The 23569-nt window shown below is 39.2% G+C and overlaps 1 protein-coding gene across 1 annotated transcript in view; it reads right to left on the reverse strand.

Moving 5' to 3' along the window:
* RSRC1 (arginine and serine rich coiled-coil 1) overlaps nt 1–23569 on the reverse strand; it is a 438530-nt gene that overhangs the window by 178433 nt on the left and 236528 nt on the right. The window contains exon 6 of the mRNA XM_072621533.1: nt 714–765. Within this exon, the coding sequence (XP_072477634.1) occupies nt 714–765 (52 nt within the window). The remainder of the gene's footprint in view (nt 1–713; nt 766–23569) is intronic.

Here is a 23569-nt window from a genome sequence, read left to right on the forward strand (position 1 = left end):
TACAAAATTCTGCTTTCTACAGGAAGTCTTTCCTGATGCCATTTAATTCTAGTGCCTTTTTTTTTAATTGATTCCTCTCAAATTATCTTGTCTAAACTTTATTTGTACATAGGTGTTTGAATGTTGTCTCCCCCATTAAACTGTGGGCTCCTTGAGAACAGAGACTGTCCTTTGCCTGTGTTTATAGCCCCATATTCAGGACAGTACCTGACACAAAACAGAAATTTAATAAATGTTTACTTACTGACTGTGTCAGAATGTGTATCACATTGTTGTCTCATCTAACCAAGAGGAGATTCAAAGGAAATAACTTCCCCCCAGCTATCCTTTTCCTCATTTTCCCCCAAAGGAGAGAAAAGACATTTTGTTTTAATGAAACTACAATGTAGCGCAAAAGCAGAATATGTTTTAAAATAGAACATTCATTTTTAAAAACAAAAGGAAAGAATATGACCTGGGGTGGGGGGGAGAAAGGGGGTTGCATCCCAACAAGAAATACTTGAACGGAATACATGATTTTAGTGACTACCCAGACTTCCCTTCCAGGTTCTGCACCATGGCTATTAAGCCCAAATTCGGGAATGAGGGAGAAAGAGTCTTTGCAAGAGTCCTGAAAGCACTGATTTCAGGATCACCATTTAAAATACAATATTGGCACAATTCATTTTTTTTCTTTATTTTTCTGTTTAATAAAGATAATTATCAACACTTACCAGCAGCTTCAAGGACCAGTTGCAGTCTAGCTTTGGCTTGTTCAGCAGGTGGCTATGAAACAAAGCAGAAAAACGTTTAGTTATCAATAGAAATAGAGACTGAGCTTTCTGTTTGAGTATTATAAACCTCTAGGAATTTCACTTACAATCAATCCTTTAATCAACTTGTCTGTCTCTAAAAGTACAATAGTATCTCTATCATCTTTCACTTCAACAGTAAAACAGACCTTTACTTTTAATTTTCACCAATATATCTTTTCTTTTGTACTGAAAACTCTCTTGTTCTTATCACACTGTTATCTAGGCAGGGCTGAGTATTTAGGAAAGACCAGCATGTTTTTAAAATGATTATATACTTAAATGAGACAAGATGAACATCTAAACGCTATGTTTGTAGTTCCAATTATTGCATGAAGTTTTGCCAATTGCTGAAACGAGTCAAGATAATGTTTGAAAATTCAAAGAGCCAAATAAAAGTAGCAAGGCAAATTTAAAGTGCTATGATTCTGCACTCCCTTAAATGTGTTTGGGTAAGATGGGTGAAAAGCAGAAATCATAAGTTGTATCCTTCGTATTCATTGACAAATGACACTTATGAGTGGCCTCAATTAACAACTGTCTTCGTTCTATCTGTTTTCTAACACTAAAAAGGATGCAGCACCACTTAGCCCCATTTTGGTAATATCCTATAAAAAACAAAACATGGGATTAATATGACAGAATATACTAATACATTCAGAATTAAAATCGGAATTTAAGGTGACAAAGAGTTCCTCAAAAAAGCTTGCTATTCAGTTTTTGAAACAATTTATCCTTGAAGTCCAAAAAGATGTTTTTCATAATTAATTTATAAATGTCAACAAAAAAATTAATTTTAGAGATGAAAGTAATTACTCTATTGTTGCCATCTGTGACAAACAATCCTGTCAAAAAGGTAAGCTAATTTTCTTAGCCAATTTTGTTTGTTAAAGAGGATTTCAATAACAGGGAGACCATCATAAACCATGTACTACTTAAGCCTTACAGTGATGCACAAATGTGAGTTAGAAAACTTATTTTCTCTTATCCTACACAGAATTGTTTATGATATATATATATATATATATATATTTTAAAGTACATGTTTTTATTATGGTTCTCATTTCACAAAGAATTCCGAAGCATATCTACAGTGTTCTAATGAAGAATTTTTGACAGAAGAAAAATGTGCATTTTATCAAGGAAAATACAGCATGGAGAGTAATTTTACATATCTCCACAAGAAAAGCCCCCTGACAGGTGGCACCATTTCTAAGGTGCCTGAATATTCAAATGGGACCAACATAATCAATTGTCACGTGTATACAAAATGGAAGTTAGGTTCAGTCTTAAAACATTTCTGATTCAAAGAAGAGATTGGAATTAAAGTAGTATATACAACTTTTTAAATACAATAAAATTTATTTCAGAATGTTGGCTATGTATATATTACTTGTGAACTTCATTTTTGTATTGTGGATACCAAAAGGCACTTTAAAAGAACCCTAAAGAAATTACATACTTTCCACACCACCCTAAACACAATGCATTATTATAGAGAAGTAATTGCCAAATGAATGATAATTAAACTGAATGTTAATTAAATAGTGTTTTTAAGACAATTTAGAAACATACTCTATTATATGGATAGTATCACTGCATGGAAAACAAAAACTTATGAAATATGGTGACGCTTAAGTAAGCTGGGGACAGAAAGAAAGTGTATTCCTTTTATATCCAAATCTACTTTGATTTGACACTATTATATTAACAAAAGAACACAACTTTTTTTCCCCATAAATTTAAGATAAAAATGCCAACTGGGTAAAAAGTAAAGCTATATGTACTGTCATATATTACCTAACTACTACAGTGGTACATATCATCTTCATTTTCCTGAAATCATCCTGCTAGTCATTTCTTAATAATTTTCATCACTATTTTAAAAGAAATATTGTACACAGAATAAAAATATACCTACCTCTACTATTATTATTTTTCATTTATCTATATTTTTAAAATACAGAGACTTTTAAAATTATGTTTTGGTTCCAAATTCTCTCCCCTCAAATAAGGCAGCAAGAAAAACAAAATTTATTACAAATTTATATAGTCATGCAAGACAAACTTCTGCATTAGTCATGTTTCCCCTTCCCCTAAAAAAAAGGCAAGAAAAAAAGACAAAAAATATTTCAATATGCTCTCTCAGTCCACCAGCTCTCTATCTGGACGTGCACAGCATGTTTTATCATGAGTTCTTTAGAACAGTGATTGGTCACTGTGTTGACCAGTTACTAACTCTTTCAAAGTTGATTATCTTTACAATGTAGCAGTTGCTGTGTAGACTGTTCTAGTTCTGTTCACTTCATTCCACATTAATTCATACAAGTCGTCCCAGATTTCTCTGAAACCGCTGCCTTCGTCATTTCTTACAGCACAATAACATATTCCAACACATTCATATACCACAACTTTGTTCAGCCATTCCTCAATTTATGGGCATCCTTCACTTACCTTTAAGTTTTAATAATATAAGTAACTTGCATCAAGAGAAAAAAATTCTAGAACACTCAAAAACATTCACAAAACCATAAATGCAAATAATTACTGATTATCACCTCACAATTCTTGATTAAGGTTTTAGAATGAGTTTCCTTACCCTAAGAAAAACGATTTCAAGTAGATGACTTACAAATTCCCTTCCGAATAATAATCTATGATCCTATAATGTTCTAGCATTCACATTTGGTTTAATATTTGATATTGTTGAAACTGTGTATAGTTCCATTTTCTCTTTCATTTTTGCAACTTAAGTTTACAGTATGAACAAACTTTTATACAGGGCTTACTATGTGCCAAATATGGTGGTAAGTATTGGAAATATAAAGAAAAAGTAAATCTAGTCCCTGCTCTTAAGGAGCTTATATTCTACTGGGAAAGAAAATGTATGCATAAATTAGTAAAGAGAGGGATAATATAAACACAGGGAAAGGACGTTAGAAGACTATTTGCTCTGTAATCACCTCAGACAAAAGGAACAAAAGGAAAACAAATACAGCAAATGGGCAAGGCACCATAAATTATTCCAGACAAAGAAGGTTAAAAAAGAAAAGAAAAAGATGCAAAAGTCATATGTAGTAGAGGGAGGGAGAGTGAAGTAGAAGGGGCCTAATTGTGGTAGATTGTGAGCTAGCTAGAAGATGAGGTTAATCATATTTAGTGTTGGACCAGCAAGCTTTCATTTTATGAATCCCACATTCACATATTTGAGATCATCTGGGAAAGGTATTCTCATAACTTAATTTAGTCTCTCTCAGTAACTTATTTTCACTCCTTAAACTCTCCTTTTGCACTATGGTCACCAAGTCATCACACTTAATATCAGACTAGCTTTACTGCAGAAACAGAGAATTTGAGTATTTGACAAATGGTCCAGCCTATACAGAAGACGACTGCAGGACCAGTGGCCATCCTGCTGATGAGCTCCACGGAAGGGCAGGTGCCACTTCTCACAACAGCTCACTCAACTTCTCCTGACCATTAAGAAGAGGTTGTGGACATATAATCTAAATTTGTCTCTTTACAACTCTGAAGAGTCACTGCTCCTGGTCCTGCCATTGGAGCAAACAGAACAAGTTTCGTATCTCCTCAACAGGACAGTCCTCCAAAGACTCTGAAATGGCCAGCATGTCTTTCCTGGATCTGTTCTTTGAGTTCAACATATCAAGTTTCCTCAACTGATCCTTAAATGGCACAGACTAAAGGTCCTCCTCCATTCATGGAGAATTCATGGCCTTTCTCCATTCTCTTTCCCATGGACACATTCAAATCTATTAGTGTCTTTAAAAAATATATACACATTTATATACCATAACTTGTTCCGCCATTTTTAGAATGTGTTTTGCTTAGGACTAATTTCTTCCTTAATTAATCCTCTTTTTAACTTTCCCTTCTTCATTTTTCCTACTATTTTGCTGTTGAGTAAAATCTAGTGTAGTCTTCACTTTCCATTTTTCACTTAAGATCATAAAAATATATAAAACAAGCACTCTTAGATATTGTCTAATTAGACTCCTTTTATGACGAAATTGAAGGTCTACAGAGCTGTTGTGCTGACCTCATTGTTGTTTGCCTGTGAAACACGGACAGCCTACTAGTGCCATGCCAGGAAACTGAATGGTTTCCATGTGAACTGTCTTAGGAAGATTCGGAAGATCACCTGGCAGGATAAGGTGATTGGTTGTTGTCCTTTATCATTGAAGAGGAACAAAATGACATCTTCATGATAAAGTGGAATTTCAGTGTGTCTGAGTTTGGCTGAACAAACCAATAGGAGCTACCACAGGTTGGGGACAGTCTGTGTGAATATTTGGGGTGGATATCCCAAATTTGTGCATTCTGCATTTACTTTGTGCTGTCTCAATTCTGCTTTGCTCAAAGAACACAGTACCCTTTCTGATGTGGGCATGCCATGCTGAGTGCTCCTGTGCCAGTGTCTCCCATGTTGCACAGTCAAATCCAAAGTTCTTGAGACCCTGAGTGTATCTTTGTATTGCTTCTTCTAACCACCATGTGAACACCTGCCCTACATACGTTCTTCATAAAATGGTCTTCTTAGCAAGTGTACATTTTGCATTCCAACAACGTGGCCAGCGCATCCAAATTGAGCTCTCCAAAGTATAGCTTGAATACTTGGCAGTTCAGCTCGAACAAGGGTCTCAGTGTTTGGTACCTTATCCTGCCAGGTAATCCTCAGAATCTTCCTAAGACAGTTCAAATGGAAGTAATTCGTTTCCTGGCATGGTGCTGATAATACTGTCCATGTTTCACAAGCATATAACAATGAGGTCAGCACAATGGCTCTGTAGACCTTCAGTTTGGTAGTCAGTCTAATACCTCCTCTCTCCCAAACTTTTCTTTGGAGCCTCCCAAACACTGACAATGCTCTGACAATGCATGCATCAACCTCATTGTCAATGTATACATCCCTGGAAAGTATACTACCAGGATAAGTGAACTTGTCCACAGCACTCAAAACTTCTCCATTTGTTGTAACAGATGGTTCCATGTATGGATGGTGTGGTGGTGGCTGATGGAGCACCTGTGTTTTCTTAGTGTTAATTATTAGGCCAAAATTAGCACAGGCGGCAGAGAATTGATCCATACTTTGTTGCATCTCAGTTTCAGAGGCTGCACTGAGTGCACAATCATCTGCAAACAGAAAATCATGCACCAACACTCCCTCCACTTTGCTCTTGGCTTATAGTCTTTCAAATTGAAGAACTTACCATCAGTATGGTAGCTGACCTTGATGCCGTTTTCATCCTCATTGAAAGCATTTGTCAACATAGCTGAAAACATCATGCTAAAAAGCATGGGAGCAAACACGCAACCCTGTTTCACTCCACTGGTGACTGGGAAGGCACAAGAGCATTGTCCATTATCCGGAACCCAGGCAAACATGCCGTCATGAAATTGATGTACAATATTGATGAACTTCTCCAGACAACCAAATTTTGACATAATTTTCCATAAGCCCTCACAACTAACAGTGTCAAAGGCTTTGGTCAGATCTACAAATGTTGTGTACAGACTTCTATTCTGCTCCTGGCATTTCTCCTGGAGTTGTTGGGCAGCAAATACCATGTCGACTGTTCCTCGGCCCTTTCTGAAGTCACACTGGCTCTCAGGTATACGACCTTCTTTCAGGTGAAGGATCAGCCTATGGAGGACTCTAGCAAGAATTTTGCCAGCAATGACTAAGAGAGAGAGATCCCCCTGTGATTGTCGCAGGACAATCTATTCCCTTTACCCTTATAGATATGGACAATGGAGGCATCCTTGAATTCCCGGGGGATAACCTCTTCTTGCCATATAACCTGGAAAATTTAAGTCAGCTTCTGTATGAGCAATGGTCCCCCTACCTTGTAAATCTCAGGTGGAACAGAATCAGCACCAGGAGCTTTGCCACACGAAAGGAGCCTAACAGCCCTCAAAACCTCTTTTGCATTTGGAATTTCAGCTAAAGATGGATTGACTTCAACCTGAGGTAAATGGCTAATGGCCTCAGCATTGACTGATGATGGTCTGTTGAGAACACTATGGAAGTGTTCAGCCTATCCCTCTAGGATTACGTCCTTATCACTAACCATGTGGCTCCATCAGCACTGAATAGTTTTGATGCACTATACGTTTTTGGTCCATAAATAGCTTTCAGGGAATCATAAAAGTGCTTTGGATTGTTACTATCAGCATAAAACTGAATTTCATCTGACTTCTTACTGAGCCAGGAATTCTGCATCTCTCTAAGCTTTGCTTGTACTTTGCTTTTGATGGAATTTAATGCTGCCTTCTTAGAGGTAGATAAACTATACTGCTGGTAAATCCTGTGGAGTTCTCGTTTTTCATTAAGCAACTTTTGAATTTCCCCATCATTTTCATCAAACCAGTCTTGATGTTTGTGAGTGTTCTGACCCAGATGAGCAAATGCAGTGCTGTACACCAAATCTCTGAGCTGCCCACTCCTTTTTTCCTCCACTGTTGAGTTCTCTTGCAACAAGAGCAGTTCTTCTTTCAGGTCTGCTGGATTTTGTGTTTGTATGTTAGTGTGTGCATGTTCCATGTGCCGATGGTGAGTGGAATCATCTTTGCAGATGTTTTCATACATGTTGTACATTTTTTTGTGTTTTGACTGCATAGTGGGATTCCCTGCCTGCTGAGGTAATCAGACCAGGGCTGGGTAAGCAGACAATGTTTAGGCACCTTTTCTAGCCCCCTTCCTCGCACCAGGATGAGAGCAGTGCAATCCTTAAAAGGCTGCTCAGACACCCAGGGGGCTGCTGACTTCCACTGCTGCTTCCAGTGAGAAACAACCCTACGGCCTGGGCCGCCTATATGCAGGGTTGTGACTACAGCTTCTAGTGTATCAGCACTTGCTGCTTCATCACTTGTCTGTTTCCACAGGACTTTGAGGTATAATAGTGAAATGGTATGGATGAGGTCTTTTGATTTGTGTGTAAATTGGATTTAAGGGAGGCAGAGTTACACAAAGTCGTCAGCCTTACTCTCTCCTCCAGAGTCAACACAGTCCAGTGGCAGGACAGAGTCAAGACGGCTGGCAATGGTTCAGGATGTAGTGAGTGGTCTTGGTGTCTTCGATGTCTAACCAAGCTCTAAGCGCTCCACATTGCCTGCTTCATCAGCCTTCATGGCCATTGGAATAAATTGTTCTCATCCGCCCATTCCACCAGAGGAAGTCTTCACAAGCTCGGGGGTAGATACACCCCCTAATTCACTAGTGGGTTTGAGAACCCTTGGTTACCCTCAACCTGGTTTGGACCATCTACCAAAATGGTTTACTGGGGTGTGGCCGCTACACATGCTGCAGCTTCTTGGAGCCACAGGTGAGAGTTAGGTGGAACAGGTAGACACCAAAGGTGGAAAGAGCCCCAAAAAGGGGTTGGCAGCCATCACCCTAAAGGTACCGGTCCTCCCTGAACACACCCTATATCTGAACTAAACTGGCAAGCATTCAAACTATCAGAGAGCACAACTCTGATGATCTGGCCATGTTGTTCAAATGCAAAATGTATGCTTGCCCAAAAGACTTTTATGGAGAACTCACATGGGGCAGGCGATCATATGGTGGTCAGAAAAGGTGACACAAGGTCACTCTCAAGGTCTCTCTCAAGAACTTTGGAAATGATTGTGTGACATGGGAGACACTGACACAGGATGGCTCAGCATGGCTTGCCCACATCAGAGAAGGTGCTGTGCTATATGAGCAAAGCAGAATTGAAACAGCTCAAAGGAAACATAGGATGACACAGGATGTGCAAATTTAGAGTACCCACCCCAAATGTTCACATGGGCATATCTGTGTCAAATCTGTGATAGAGCATTCTGAGTTCATGTTGGTCTGATCAGCCACAGTTGGACACACTGAAACATGACACTACATCATGGTGATGTCATTTTTGTCCTTGGACAACTACAAGCCATGACCCTTGATGATGGCAGGATTCAGAGGGGAAACATGAATCATCTTATGATATTTGAATGTAAGTAGATTATCTTTTAGTTCCTCATGCTTATTTATTCACGTTTACCTTTATATGATTTTCCTGACTCATGCCTGAACTTTAAAGTGTTTATACAACTCTCTCATTCCATTTCATCAGGAATGCTTGGAAAGCCTCCATTCCATTATTCATTTTTATTCCTGTAGGATTATACTCAGTTTTGATGGTAAATTATTCTTGGAGGTAAGCCTGTACCTTTGGCCTTCTGAAACATTGTATTCAAGGTTGTCTACTTCCTCAAAACAGTAGTTGTAAAATTGTGTGTGATCCTTACTGGCTCCTCACCACCTGAATTCTTTCTAGTCGTCTGAAGTATTTTTTCTTTTTTTTGACACTGACTTGGAAGGCTTAGATTTTGATTATAAAGTTTTCATTTTGAGGTTTCTTTCAGGAAATGGTCACTGCACTCTTTCCATTTCCAATGTGTCCTCTGCTTCAAAGAGATCTGGATAGTTTAAAGATTTCTTGAAATATGATAATGTTTACGATGATGATAATGAGAAAATATTTAATTGAGACATTATAAATAAGGCATTTAGCACAGCACTTGGCAAGGAGTAGACACTATTATGCTTATTTCCATCTCCCTCCCTTTCTGATCAAAAAGTTCAGGTAAATGCAATGATTTTTAAAGTTTTTTCTTTTATTTTCTAGGTCAGTTGCTTTTGCTATGATACCTTATATTTTCTTCCTTTTTTTTTTTCAGTCCTTTGGTTTTTTTTTAAAAAAAATGTTTCTTGTTGTTTCCTGGAGTCATTGGCTTCTATTTAGGCCATTCTAATTTTCAGGGAGTTTGTTGCTTGGTCAAGGTTTTGTGTCCCTTGTGCCAAGGTATTAAACTTGTTCCAATTCTTTCTTCCATAGTTCTCATTTCTTTTCTAATTTTTTTATCTAGAGCTCTCATTTCATTTGTAAAATGTTTTCAACTTTTTTTAAAATAAAAAAAACCTTTTCCTTCATGTTTTCAGGAGTTCCAAATGAATTTGTGTACAAGCTGTACTTTTCTTTAAGGCTTTGTTTGTAGATGTTCTGAGCTATTCTGTTTTCCAGGGTTTGCATTGTGAACATCCCAATCACAATAATTGGTCTTTATGATGCAAATTCCTTTTGGTTTAATCATTATTCCAGCCTACTTCTAGACTTTAACCCTGATGTTAGAACTGGACTCTGTGAACCTCTGGATGGAAGATCTAGGCTAGTTCCATTGCTGTTTTCAGGTATTGAATACTGCAGTATTTTAAGATCTCAAGGACAGTTCAAATTTAGGACCTGCAAACTTTCAGTGCTCCCACAGTGGTCTGATCCAGGGCAAAGTCTGATTGCTACCCACCCTGGTCTGAGTTTTGTAAGTTCCTGGCCTGGTTTTGGATCTGAGTGACAGTGGGCCCCTACTGGACTTGGCCTCTATCAGAAAGCTGAGAAGTTCTGCTGGTTCAAAGTGATAGAACTGTAATCTCCCCTTTGATCTGGCATTCCCGCCCTGCTCCTGGGGTCTAAGTCACAGGGTTGTTGCTTGCTTCTGAACTTTCTCCTCCCTAAATACACAGGCTAAAGTCTATGACTTTTCCTCAATGAAAGACATGTCTGAGCACAAGTCCCCTTCCCAATTTGCCTGAGATCTGTGACCTGGAATTGAGCAGTGAAGGATGGAGCTGTTAGATGACACCCATTTCTGCTGTGGTACTCTGGTATGGGTCTGTGATGTCCTCTTTCCTGGCACATAGCCAAATTTTGGTCACTACAATGCCTTAGTCAAACGTTTAAATCTTCATGGTTCTATACTTTGTTGTTCAGTTGTTTCAGTTGTATCACTCCATTGGGGTTATCTTGGCAAAGATACTGGATTGGTTTGCTATTTCCTTTTCCAGCTCATTTTACAGAGGAGGAACTGAGGCAAACAGGGGTTAAGTGACTCACATTACAAAGCTAGTAGGTGTCTGAAGCCAGATTTGAACTCAGGTCTTCCTGATTCCTGGCTTAGTGCTCTATCCACTGTACCACTATACTTTGTACATTCTTTTATTTTTTCCTATTAAAAGTGTTTCTCTATAACTTTAAGAGGCAATGAAAAAAATCTCATGGATTTAGATTGTTCAGTAATGGAGGATCTCCTGAAAATCAGAAGCAAGAATCAGTGGATGGTGTGCTCATATAGATCAAATTGTGACTCATCAAATGTCTGGAGAGCAGATAGTAAAAATATTTTTTAAAATGTTTGCTTTATTTCATGATGAAGACATGTATTCATAGCACCGAGCACAGTGCCTGGCACACAGTTAATGCTTAAAATGCTTAAAAAATGACTGTTGATTGATTTTTCCTATTATTGTTCAAGTCAAGCTTTCTTGGAGAAATGTTTAGATGACGAAATGTGGCTAGCTTGTCAACCAAAGGGGGAAATGTGTAAGGGATAATTGCTAGTATGCAACAAAAACAGAGAAAGTCATGGAAAAATGAAAAAAGAAAGATGAGAGGTAACTGATTTCCAGTGTGTCTGAATAGGAAGATATTGAGAATATTTCATAAAAGGGAGGGAACCCAAAAAAGCTTATGAAGATGTAAAAACGACCTTTTCAAAGGTTTTTTTTTTTTGTATGTGTGTATGTGTTGTGTTTTTTGAGAAGGATTAATTCTTCTTGCTTAATTATATGAAATAAATTCAAGCCGTTCACACTTTATGTCTTAATATTTGTATTAAAAAGACAAGGACTGATAAAGTGTAGACATCTGAAGTCTGACCCGTGTTCCTAGAAAAGTTCCTCTTACTGACATGAAGTTAAAAATATATTTTGTTAAGGGCTATACAGTACAATAGGTTAATCAATTAACAAGTATTTATTAAGTGCCTACTATGTGCCAGGCACTGTACCAGGTGCTAAAGATACAAATATATATAAAGAATGAAACAATTCACTTGTCTTTCAATTCTGGAGACCTTGGATCAATACTTGGATTAAGTAATAACTAAAAATGAGATAGGTGGTCAACTACTGGTTCTTTAATGGACATTGGTTAGTACAAATCACAAAAGCAATTCACAGTTCATCATAATTGATGGTCTCTTCTTAAATTAAGCAAAAAAAATAAGACTGCTGTAAGAAGCATTGGCAGAAACTTGATTTCTAATCCGTACAGTCATTCCTCTTCTTTTACAGCTCTAATGCATTCCTTCAAATTAATATAAAAACATATTGTGTATAAAATCAAATGTTTATTGAGCCTTAGGGTTAGGGTCTATCATGGCAAATCCTTCTCTAATATTAGACTGACTGTTTTTCTTTCTTTCTCCAATAGCACTCTAAAAAGATTAATTTGTGAAAAATTTTTACTAAAATATTAATAACTAAGAGTAATTCTTTATATGCTCATCAAAAAATTTAGTCATATTGGCACAATAAAGTAGAAGTATTGACACAGTGGGTAGGGGTCAACAGCCAATGTTTGACTTTTTAGGTGGGACTAAAATGTAACTCAATTTAGTCTTGACATATAAAAAGCTTTCCCCACTTAAAAAGAAAGAATAGAGAACACAACATTGGATTCAATGAATAGAATAAATATTCTTTAAAAGATTCCATTTCCACATTATATGCAATGAAGAGATGAGAAAAAATAATAGGCTCAAAGGATGTAGACAGAAGATAGGGGAGGGGTAGTAAAGAAAAGAGCTAGATACTTAAAAAATATAAAAATGAGGATAAGATGAATAGGAATAATTAGTGAGGAGTGAGAGAGGGAAATGAAAAGTAGTGGTACGTAAAATGTGATATTTCTATAAGGTTATTCAGTCTGTAAAGATTCAATTTATTTCATCTGCTCCTCATAGCAACCCTCTGTGACAGGCAGGCTGAGAGTTTAGTATCCCCATAATTGGGTTTTTGCCCACAGTTTCCCAGCTATTAAGTTACACTCAAGCCTAGTCAATTCCATTAGACAGGAAGTATTGTGTACATATTAAAGATTATGTAAGATATCAGGACAGAAATTAAAATTGCAGGTGCCTTCATGGAGCTGACATTCTACTTGAGGGGACCAGCTCATAACAATAAAGTATACACAAAGTAAATTTCAAGTAAATGAGGTGGGAAGACTAACAACACCAAGGAGAATCAGGAAAGGACCCGGGTAAGATTGTGTTTGTCCTTTGTTGCAGAAGAAGACCATGCCATCAGAGAAATGATGACATGACTTGCACTAGACTTGGTTTTGAGTGAGGGAGGGCTGTGCAGGTCACCAGCCTCACTTCTCCTCCAGAGCCATCTGAATCCAGTGATCAGATATTCCTCAGGATGACTGAAGATGACTCAGGATGCACTGGGAGACCCTGGGCTCCAGTAAGAAGTAAAGCCTGGAATGGCTTGAGCAACTCCAAGGAGTGAGGTAAACAGAACATATTCTAGGCATGTACAAAGTCACAGAAGTGGCAGAGAGTGAAGGGGTGTAATGTGGGATGATGCTATACCACTTGGGGCATATATGTTTAGTAATGATACTGCCTCGTTGTCTATGGTGCCTTTTAGCAGAATATATCTCTTTTGAATAGATCCATTTCTGCTTTTGCTTTGTCTGAGATTAGGACTGCTACCCCTGCTTTTTTACATCAGATGAAGTGCAAAATATTTGGCTCCAGCCTTTCACCTTTACCCCGTGGGTATACACCGGTTTCATATTTGTTTCTTGTAAACAACATTTGTTGGATTATGGTTTTTAATCCATTCTGCTATCCATCTCCGTTTTATGGGAGAGTTCATCCCATTCACATTCATAGTTATGATTACTATCTGTGTCTTTCCCTCCATTTGTGCTTTTAGTTCTCCCTTCTCCTCCACAAGTTTTAATTTTTGACCACCACCTCCCGCAGTCTTCCCTTCCTTCTTTCAGGCCCCCTCCCTTTTTACTCCCCTTTACCCTTACTACTTCTTCCCTCCCTTTCAGCCTCCTCTCCCTTTTCTTTCCCCCTTCCCCTCCTACTGCATACAGAGCTAGTTAGATTTATGTACTTAATTTTGTTGTTCCCTCCTTGCACCAAATCAGATAAGAGCAAACAATGCTCATCTCCCTCCCCTCTTTCCCTCTACTGTAATATAATTTTGTGCTTCTTCCTGTGATGTAATTTCCCACTTTCTGCCTCCTCCTTTTCACATCTCCTGCTACAATCCCTTTGCACCCTTTAACCACATTTTATCCTCACATCATCTACTTTACACCCTCTCCCTCTATCTATGTATATTCCTTTTGTATTTCATAATAAATATGTAATTCTCAATATTAACAACTATCATGTTCCCTTATAGGCATGTAAACAGTTTGCCCATATTGAGTAATGAGTTTTTGTTTTTTTTCCCCGTTCACCTTTTTATGCCTCTCTTGAGACCTGCATTTGAAGATCGAATTTTCTATTAAGTTCTGGCCTTTTCATCAGAAAGGTCTAGAAATCCCTTATTTTACTGAATGTCCATCTCCTTGCCTGAAATATTATGCTTAACTTTGCTGGCAATTTGTCCTTGGTTGTAGTCCCAGCTCCTTTGCCTTATGGAATATCATATTACAATTCCTTCAATTTTTTAATGTAGAAGTTGCAAGGTCCTGTGTGATTCTGACTATAGCTTCTCAATATTTTAATGGTTTCTTTCTGGCTGCCTGCAGTATTTTCTCCTTCACTTGATACTTCTGGGATTTGGCAAGGATACTCCTTGGTGTTCTTAGTTTGGGATCCCTTCCGGGCGGTGACCGGTGGATTCTTTTGATGACTATTTCGCCCTCTGGATCTAGGACTTCTGGGCAGTTTTCCTTGATGATTTCATGGAAGATATGGTCCAGGATCTTTTTTTCATCATGGCTTTCTGGTAGGCAAATAATTCTTAGATTTTCTCTCCTGGATCTATTTTCCAGGTCAATTGTTTTTCCAATTAGATATTTACGTTTTCTTCTATCTTTTCATTCTTTAGATTTTGTTTGACTGATTCTTGATGTCTCAATTGTTGCCCAATTCTAATTTTTATCAAATTGTTTTCTTCAGTTAACTTTTGCATCTCCTTTTCCATCTGTCCAATTATTCCTTTTAAGGAGTTATTTTCTTCAGTTCGTTTTTGTGCTTCCTTTTCCATTTGTCCAATTTTCCTTTTTAAGGAGCTGTTCTCTTCAGTGAATTCTTTTTTCATACATTTAAAATCAGTGGCCAGTTTTTCTTCTATTTCTCTAATTTGGCTTTTAAAAATCTTCTTCAGCTCTTCCAAGAGTGCTCTTTGTGCCTGTGACCAGTCTGTAGTCCCTTCTGAAGTTTCAGATGGGAATACAGTCTCAATGCTGACCTCTTTGGCATTTGTGTTTTGGTCCTTGTCCCCAGAGAAGATTCTATGGTCCTTTCTTTCCTGCTTTGCTTCTTACTCATGATGATGATAATCACTCTTTTCCTGGCTTTTAAAGTATATCTCTGCTTTTAGGGCACAGGGGGCTCTGTCCCACAGTTCCTGTGTCTTAAACTTGAGGCTTTGTATCTTGTGCCCTCTGGTTCTTTCAGCTAGAAGCTAAAGTGCTGCAGCTTACCTGGTGCTGAGCTGCCTGGTATGAGAAAACAGAGGCCAGGTGAAGTCTTTTTGTATTTCCCCAGATTTACCCTAGAGCTTAAGAGTGAGAGAGGGGCGGTTTGGCCACAGGAGGTCTCCTCTGCTGAGCTAAAGCAGAGGCAAGCTCAGTGGTTGGTGATCCCGGCTGCCCTAGTGTCTTCCCAATTCTCCTGGGGTGCTGAGGCACACCTGGGGTCCTGGTGTTGGTGGTTGCGGCCTTTACTCCCCTGGGGCTCCGGATCTCCTCCTGATTTACTGAAGTAGGGGTCTCTGGGACAGCTCCAGTCCTGCACTGGTCCCCTTCAGCCACAGCAAGAATGACCCTCCTTAGTGATTTTCCTAGCCTCATGTGCCAAGGGACTGTTTGCCCCTTCTGCTGATTCCAATGGTCCAGGATTTTTCTGGGGAAATATTTTATGGTTCTTTCAAGGTCAACAAGGGGAGGGGGAGAGAGCATTTTCTGATCACTCTGCCATTTTGGCTGCTGGAAGTTCAAGTAGGTGACTTATAGACATTTAATCTGTGGACTGATAGTCTCAGGAACAGCCACTGCAGATACTGGGTGCTCCGCGGCTCTCACTTGCTCGGTTCCATTGGTCTCCAATCCTGGGCTGATATGCCTGTGATTCTGCAGTGTAGCTGCTGCCTTAAACCACCCAGGGCTTCCTGCTTGGCCATGCCACATTTTAAAATAATTGATTCTCTTTATACTCTTGACATTTTGTTCTCCAAGATAAATTTTGCTACTATTTTTTCTAGTTCTATAAAATAATTTTTGGTAGTTATGAATAATTAAATTAATTTAGGAAGAATTGTCATTTTTATTATATTGGCTTACCAACCCATGGACAATTAACATTTTTGTGGTTCTTTAAATCTGACTCTATTTGTGTGAAAAGTGTTTTGTAACTGTGTTCATATAGTTTCTGAGTTGGTCTTAACAGGTAGATTCACAAATATTTTATATTGTCTACAGTTATTTAAATGGAATTTCTCTATCTCTTCTTGCTGGAATTCACTGGTGATATACATAAATGCTAAACTCTGCTAAAGTTGTTAATTATTTCAACTAGTTTTTAGTTGATTCTCCAGGATTTTCCAAGTATATTGCGTATATAGCAAAGTACATAGCAAAGAATGACAATTTTGTTTCCTTACTGGCTATTTTATTTCCTTCAATTTGTTTTCCTTCTCTTTCTAGTACAATATTAAATAACAGTGGTGAAAATGGGCATCTTTGCTTCACTCCTGATCTTAATGGGAAGGCTTCTGGCTTACGTTCATTATAGATAATGCCTTGCTCATGGTTTTAGATAGATACTACTTACTATTTTAAGGAAAACTCCGTTTATTCCTTGCTTTCTATATTGCAACTTTTTGAGGAAGGGATTAAAATAGACAAGTCTATATTTTAGCAATCACTTCAAGAGTTACACAGCTGATGGACTGAAGGCAGGGATACCAATTAGAAGGTTTCTGCAGAAGTCCAGGCATGGAGTTTTGAAGGTTCGAACTAGGGTGGAAAGAAGGGGAATTATAGCAATCAAGATGTTGTGGCGGTAGACTGGACAACACTTGACAATTAATTAAAGATAGATAATGAAGAAAAAAGAAAATTCAAAGAAGACTTAAGCTGAAAACTCAGGACTTGAAATACAGTGATGCCCTCAAGAGAAGCATGAAAGAGGTGTGGGTTTAAGGGAAAAGATCGCAAATTCTAATTTATTCATTGTTCAGTTATTTCAGTCATGTCTGACTCTTTGTGAGTCTGTCTGGGGTTTTCTTCACCAAGAGACTGGAAGGTTTGCCATTTTCTTCTCTAACTCATTTTATAAATAAGAAAACTGAAGCTTGTCCAGGTTCACACAGTTTATCAATTGTCTGAGCCTGGATTTGAACTCAGAAACTCCTGACTTTAAGTCTGGTACTTTCTCCACAGAACCACCTAGCTGCCCTAATTCAAATTTGGACATCTTGAATTTGATATTCCTATAGGACATCCAAAAAGAAATAACCAGACATCTGGAGATGTGGGATATCAGGAAAGAGATGAATTGGTAGATTAGTTCTACAGGTGTGTACATAAAGTGTAATGAATAGATGATACAGCAAAGAAAACTGAGAAGGAAAAGAAACAGAAGAAAGCAGTGTTGCAAAAATGTAGGCAGGATCAATGGACTTGGAGGAGGGATGGCTGCAATTTCAGTGATTTCTCACTATACCAGATCCAGAGAAACAGGTACAGATTCAGGGGATGTTGGCAAAATCCTCAGCTGGGCTTGCAGGGTCACAATTATTTAAGTGTTCTTCATTCTTAAACCTTCAGAAGTGCAGACATAAGGTGTCCTTGAACTTATAAGAACAGGCATCCCACTGGATGGGACCAAACCTACCAATGCCAAGATAAGGGCTCCCAGGAGACAACTATACTGGAAATGGGAGTAAGGATTGCTATCAGTTCAGAATACACAATGTTTTCATTACCCCAAATGCTCACTCAAGTGAAAGTATGATGGATTTTTGTCCAATCAAACCCTCAAATGATACTATTATAGTTTTTCTTTTAAAGAGTATTTGGGTTAATCAAAAGCCTTACAGGTCTATTTTGCTTACAAAGAATGTGACCAGTCTTCAAAGGAAATAAACCATCAAATATAGATATCTTAGACAACTGGTTACTTTATTTTAAATGTATTTTGATTTATTTTGTTAAATATTTCCCAAATTACATGTAAACATTTTTGAACATTAACTTTTAAAATTTTCAGTTCTAAACTCTTATTCCCTTCCTCCTCTCTCCCACCACAATATATTAATTATACACATGAAGTTACACAAAACATTTCCATATCAGCAACATTGCAAAAGAAAACATGCTCTCTCTCTCTCTTACACACACACACACACACACACACACACACACACACACACACACACACACACTCACCATCCCCCCCCTCCCCAAGAAAAATAAAGAAATAAAAAAAATATGCTTCATTCTGCACTCAGAATCCTTCAGTTCTCTCTCTGGCGATGAATAACATTTTTTTATCCTTCATCCCTTGGAATTGTCTTGGACTACTGTCTTTCACAGTAGATCAACATTACAATATTGCTATTATTGTCTACAATGTTCTCCTGGTTCTGCTCACTTCACTTTGCATCAGTTCTTCCCAGCTCTTTCTGACTCTATCCTGTTGGTCATTTCTTCTATCGTAATAGTATTCCATCACAATTATATGGCACAACTTGTTTAGCCATTCCCCACTTGATGGGCATCTCCTCCATTTCCAAATCTTTATCTTGCAGCATATTACCTACTGGGACTTATTTTGATTTGTGTACAAGCACTAATATAAAATATGGAGATGGCAACTGTGACTAGCACTATGATTTCTTTGGGATAAGAGATCCCAGATGAAGGAACTCTGCCAGGTTAGGTTGCCACCTTCACTGCAATTTATAGCCTTAAGAAACTACCTACAGCATTATAGGTATGTGGCTAGAACTTGAACCAAAGCCTTTCTGCCTCAGAAGCCAACTCTCGTTCCAAAAGTATCACGAAGGAAATGTATGATCAGAAAAGGAGGTGGGCAAAAAAAGGAAGCCCAAGTGCTACAGTATCCCCTTCCCCCAGGGTAAGAAGACCTCAAGGAGTGGGGAACTTTTTGTGGCAAAGCCTCCTTTCATAGTCAGTTTGATGAAGCTTATGGACCTCTTCTCAGAAACATGATTTTAAATGTATAAAATAAAATACATAGGATTACAAAGTAAATCAGTTACACTGAAATACAGTTATCAAAAGATTAAACATCCCAATGTCCCGGCCTCCTGAAATCTATGCACAGACTTCCTGGCGGGCAGGAGGGAGTGATAGGAGGTGATGTGGACATCATGTTAGGAAACTGATTGAGAGGAATATTTCTAATATATTACATAGGATGACCATGTGTGGGTTGTGACAGGTACCGTGGAATGGAGAAAACAAGAACTGACAACACCCAGCAATCACTAAAGTATTTTAAAACATCCCTGATCACTGTACATTAGCACCTCATCTTACCAAATGTCACTGATATATGCATAGGGTTGTCAGTTGTATGTTACCCTGGTATACTTAAAAGGGCACTGTCTTAAAGAGAGTCCTGAGTCAGAATCTCATCTTCAACACTTAAGAGCTATTTAACTGGGGGCAAGTCACAACTTTTCTTTGTCTCAGTTGTCTTATAATACTTGTAGTGCCTATTTTGTAGAGTTGTTGTGATGAACAAAAGGGTTAAGGTTAGGAAAATGCAGGGGGCATCTAGATATCAGTTGCTATTATTATAACTCACTATTGTTATTGTCAGCTTAATGTGATAGTGATAATAAGAATTGCCTTGTCTGTTTCATAAAACGTGGAACTCAAGCTTGTTCCTTTAAGGAAAAATGGTTTGCCTCACAAAGAAGGGAGAGACTCTTCTCTAGAGTCCCTTTCCACCTCATTCCATGGAGAATGATCTAGAAACTAGGATCTGTATCACAGCAAATTCAGTGATAACTTCTGGCCCTAATTTGGGAAGACTTGGTAGATAAAGCCTCAGTTTCCTCATCTGTAAAATGAGCTGGAGAAGGAAATGTCTAACTACTGCAGGATCTTTGCCAAGGAAAACCCAAATGAACAACAAAGCAATAGTACCTAAGAGGCCAGAATGGGTATAGTCTCTGTAGATGAGCCATTTCACAGGGAACTCATCTTGTTTTTCCAAGATGATTTCTAAAATTAGCACACCTTCTTCTTGTGAAAGCTTGACATTTCTATAAACATAAAACAGTATATAAAAAATAATTTAAAACTACATACTTTCTTTATATAGTATTTCCACTGGGGGAGAAAAAGAATAACACTAATAAAGACTATAGGCATACTCGACTAGAAATAATCTCATACCATGAAAACATGATTTCAAAAGATTTCACAACAGAATTTCTGGACTTCCAAGATCGAGCCTCTCCCAGCTCCCACCCTTTCTTCTCTGGCTGTCAACATCATCCTTCCAAGGTGTCATTCCTCTGCCAAACAAATGGCTCCCCACTGTTCCCAAGACAAAAATCAAACTATTTAGACTTTTAGGCATTTTAAGCCTTCCACAAAGTGCCCTTTAGCAACTGACTTTCTAAAGAGGGAGATCTGACACATCTATGAATACAAAGGTAACACAAACAAAATGAACACAAGATAATTTGGAGAGGGGAGCCACTGGCAGCAGACAGCACAGCTAAGATGGCACAGGGCCTGAAGTCTTCCTGAGTCCAAATCAGGTCTCAGACACCAATTAGCTGTGTGACCCTGGACTAGTCACTTAACCATCTGCCTCAATTCCTTATCTATAAAAATGAGCCAGGGAAGGAAATGGCCAACCACTGAGTATCTTTGCCAAGAAAACCCCAGATGGGGTCACAAAAAGTCAGACATGACTGAAGCAACTGAACAATAATGTTGGCAGTCGAGGGAATCAGAAAGCAGAGAGCAAAGGCACAAATGTAGGATCATGCTGAAGAAAGGGAGTAGGCCAATGGGGAGGCCTTCTGAGGGAACATGGAAAATAACATGGAAGAAGACAGAAAGGAAGGAAGGGACACTGGTTATCACAGACTGAGAACTGGAAGAGACTTCCTTGTTTTGTATGCATTTCTTTTATAGACAACTGAGGCATGAGAAGTAAAGTGACCTACCAAGCATGTGGGAGGGGCGGAGCCAAGATGGCAGAGTAGAAAGACGCACATACACATAGCTCCGAACCCACAACCCACAGAACGGCTAGAGGGGACCAACTCACGGTGAATTCTGCACCCAGAGGCCACGGAATATTGGAGCAAGGGAGATTTCTGTTCCGGAGAGACCTGTAAACCTCTCCGGGGGGTCCTTCGCGCTGCGGACTGGGCGCCAGGACGGGGAGCTGAGTGCAGTCCTGCAGCGGCCGCGACACTGTGAGGAAAAGATCCGAGCGGGCTACGGGGACAGGATCTCCAGCGGCCATGCGGGCCCCTCCACCCACAGAGGGACCTGCAAACCTCTCGCAAAAGGTCCGTCACGCTACAGATGCGGAGCCCAGCCCAGACCTGCGGCAGCCGCGGCTCTGAGAGGTACAGATCCGAGCAGGCTTCAGAGACGGGATCTCCAGCGGCAGCACAAGCCCCTCCACCCACAGGTGACGGGGGTCGGTGAGAGAGTCTCTTTGGCGGGTCGAGAGGGGAGTGGGGTGCCCCCATGGCTCGGGCCCCCCCAGGAGATAGAAGCTGAGAGGCGGTTGCACACAGGGGCTCCCCAAGCGGGCGGGAGCCTGGATCCATTGTGGAAGGTCTGTACATAAACCCCCTGAGGGAACTGAGCCTGAGACGCGGCCCTGCCCTGACCTGACCACCTGAACTTACTTCTCACACTGAATAGCAGCCCTGCCCCCGCCAAAAGCCCTAAGGCGGGAAGCAGCATTTGAATCCCAGTCCCCAAACGCTGGCTGGGAGGACCAGGAGGCGAGGTGGGTGTGAGGAGAATATTCAGAGGTCAAGTCACTGGCTGGGGAGAATGCCCAGAAAAGGGAAAAGAAATAAAACTATTGATGGTTACTTTCTTGGAGATCAGACATTTCCTCCATTCCTTTCTGATGAGGAAGAACAATGCTTACCATCAGACAAAGGCACAGAAATCAAGGATTCTGTGTCCCAGCCCACCCAATGGGCTCAGGCCATGGAAGAGCTCAAAAAGAATTTTGAAAATCAAGTTAGAGAGGTGGAGGAAAAACTGGGAAGAGAAATGAGAGGGATGAAAGAGAAACATGAAAAGCAGATCAGCTTCCTGCTAAAAGAGAACCAAAAAAATGTTGAAGAAATTAACACCTTAAAAACTAGCCTAACTCAATTGACAAAAGAGGTTCAAAAAGCCAATGAGGAGAAGAATGCTTTCAAAAGCAGAATTAGCCAAATGGAAAAGGAGATTCAAAAGCTCACTGAAGAAAATAGTTCTTTCAAAACTAGAATGGCACAGATGGACGCTAAGGACTTTATGAGAAAGACAGATATCACAGAACATAGCGAGAAGATTGGAAAAATGGAAGATAATGTGAAATATCTTATTGGAAAAACAACTGACCTGGAAAATAGATTCAGGAGAGACAATGTAAAAATTCTGGGACTACCTGAAAACCATGATCAAAAGAAGAGCCTAGACATCATCTTCCATGAAATTATCAAGGAAAACTGCCCTGAGATTCTAGAACCAGAGGGCAAAATAAATATTCAAGGAATCCACAGAACACCACCTGAAAGAGATCCAAAAAGAGAAACTCCTAGGAACATTGTGGCCAAATTCCAGAATTCCCAGGTGAAAGAGAAAATATTGCAAGCAGCTAGAAAGAAACAATTCAAGTATTGTGGAAATACAATCAGGATAGCACAAGATCTAGCACCCTCTACATTAAGGGATCGAAGGGCATGGAATAGGATATTCCAGAAGTCAAAGGAACTAGGACTGAAACCAAGAATCACCTACCCAGCAAAACTGAGTATAATACTTCAGGAGAAAAAATGGTCTTTCAATGAAATAGAGGACTTTCAAATTTTCCTGATGAAAAGACCAGAGCTGGAAAGAAAATTTGACTTTCTAACACAAGAATGAAGAGAACCATGAAAAGGTGAACAGCAAAGAGAAGTCATAAGGGACTTACTAAAGTTGAACTGTTTACATTCCTACATGGAAAGACAATATTTGTAACTCTTGAAACATTTCAGTATCTGGGTACTGGGTGGGAGCACACACACACACACATGCACACACGCACACATACATAGAGACAGAGTGCACAGAGTGAATTGAAGAGGATGGGATCATATCTCAAAAAAAAAAAGAAATCAAGCAGTGAGAGAGAAATATTGGGAGGAGAAAGGGAGAAATTGAATGGGGCAAATTATCTCTCATAAAAGAGGCAAGCAAAAGACTTATTAGTGGAGGGATAAAGAGGGGGGGCGAGAGAAAATCATGAGCTCTACTCTCATCACATTCCACTAAAGGAAAGAACAAAATGCACACTCATTTTGATAGGAAAACCTATCTCACAATACAGGAGAGTGGGGGACAAGGGCACAAGCAGGTTGGGGGGGAGGATAGAGGGGAGGGCATGGGTAGGAGAATGCAATCTGAGGTCGACACTCATGG

Source organism: Notamacropus eugenii, chromosome 6, assembly GCF_028372415.1.
Source record: "Notamacropus eugenii isolate mMacEug1 chromosome 6, mMacEug1.pri_v2, whole genome shotgun sequence".
Classification (NCBI taxonomy): Eukaryota; Metazoa; Chordata; class Mammalia; order Diprotodontia; family Macropodidae; genus Notamacropus; species Notamacropus eugenii.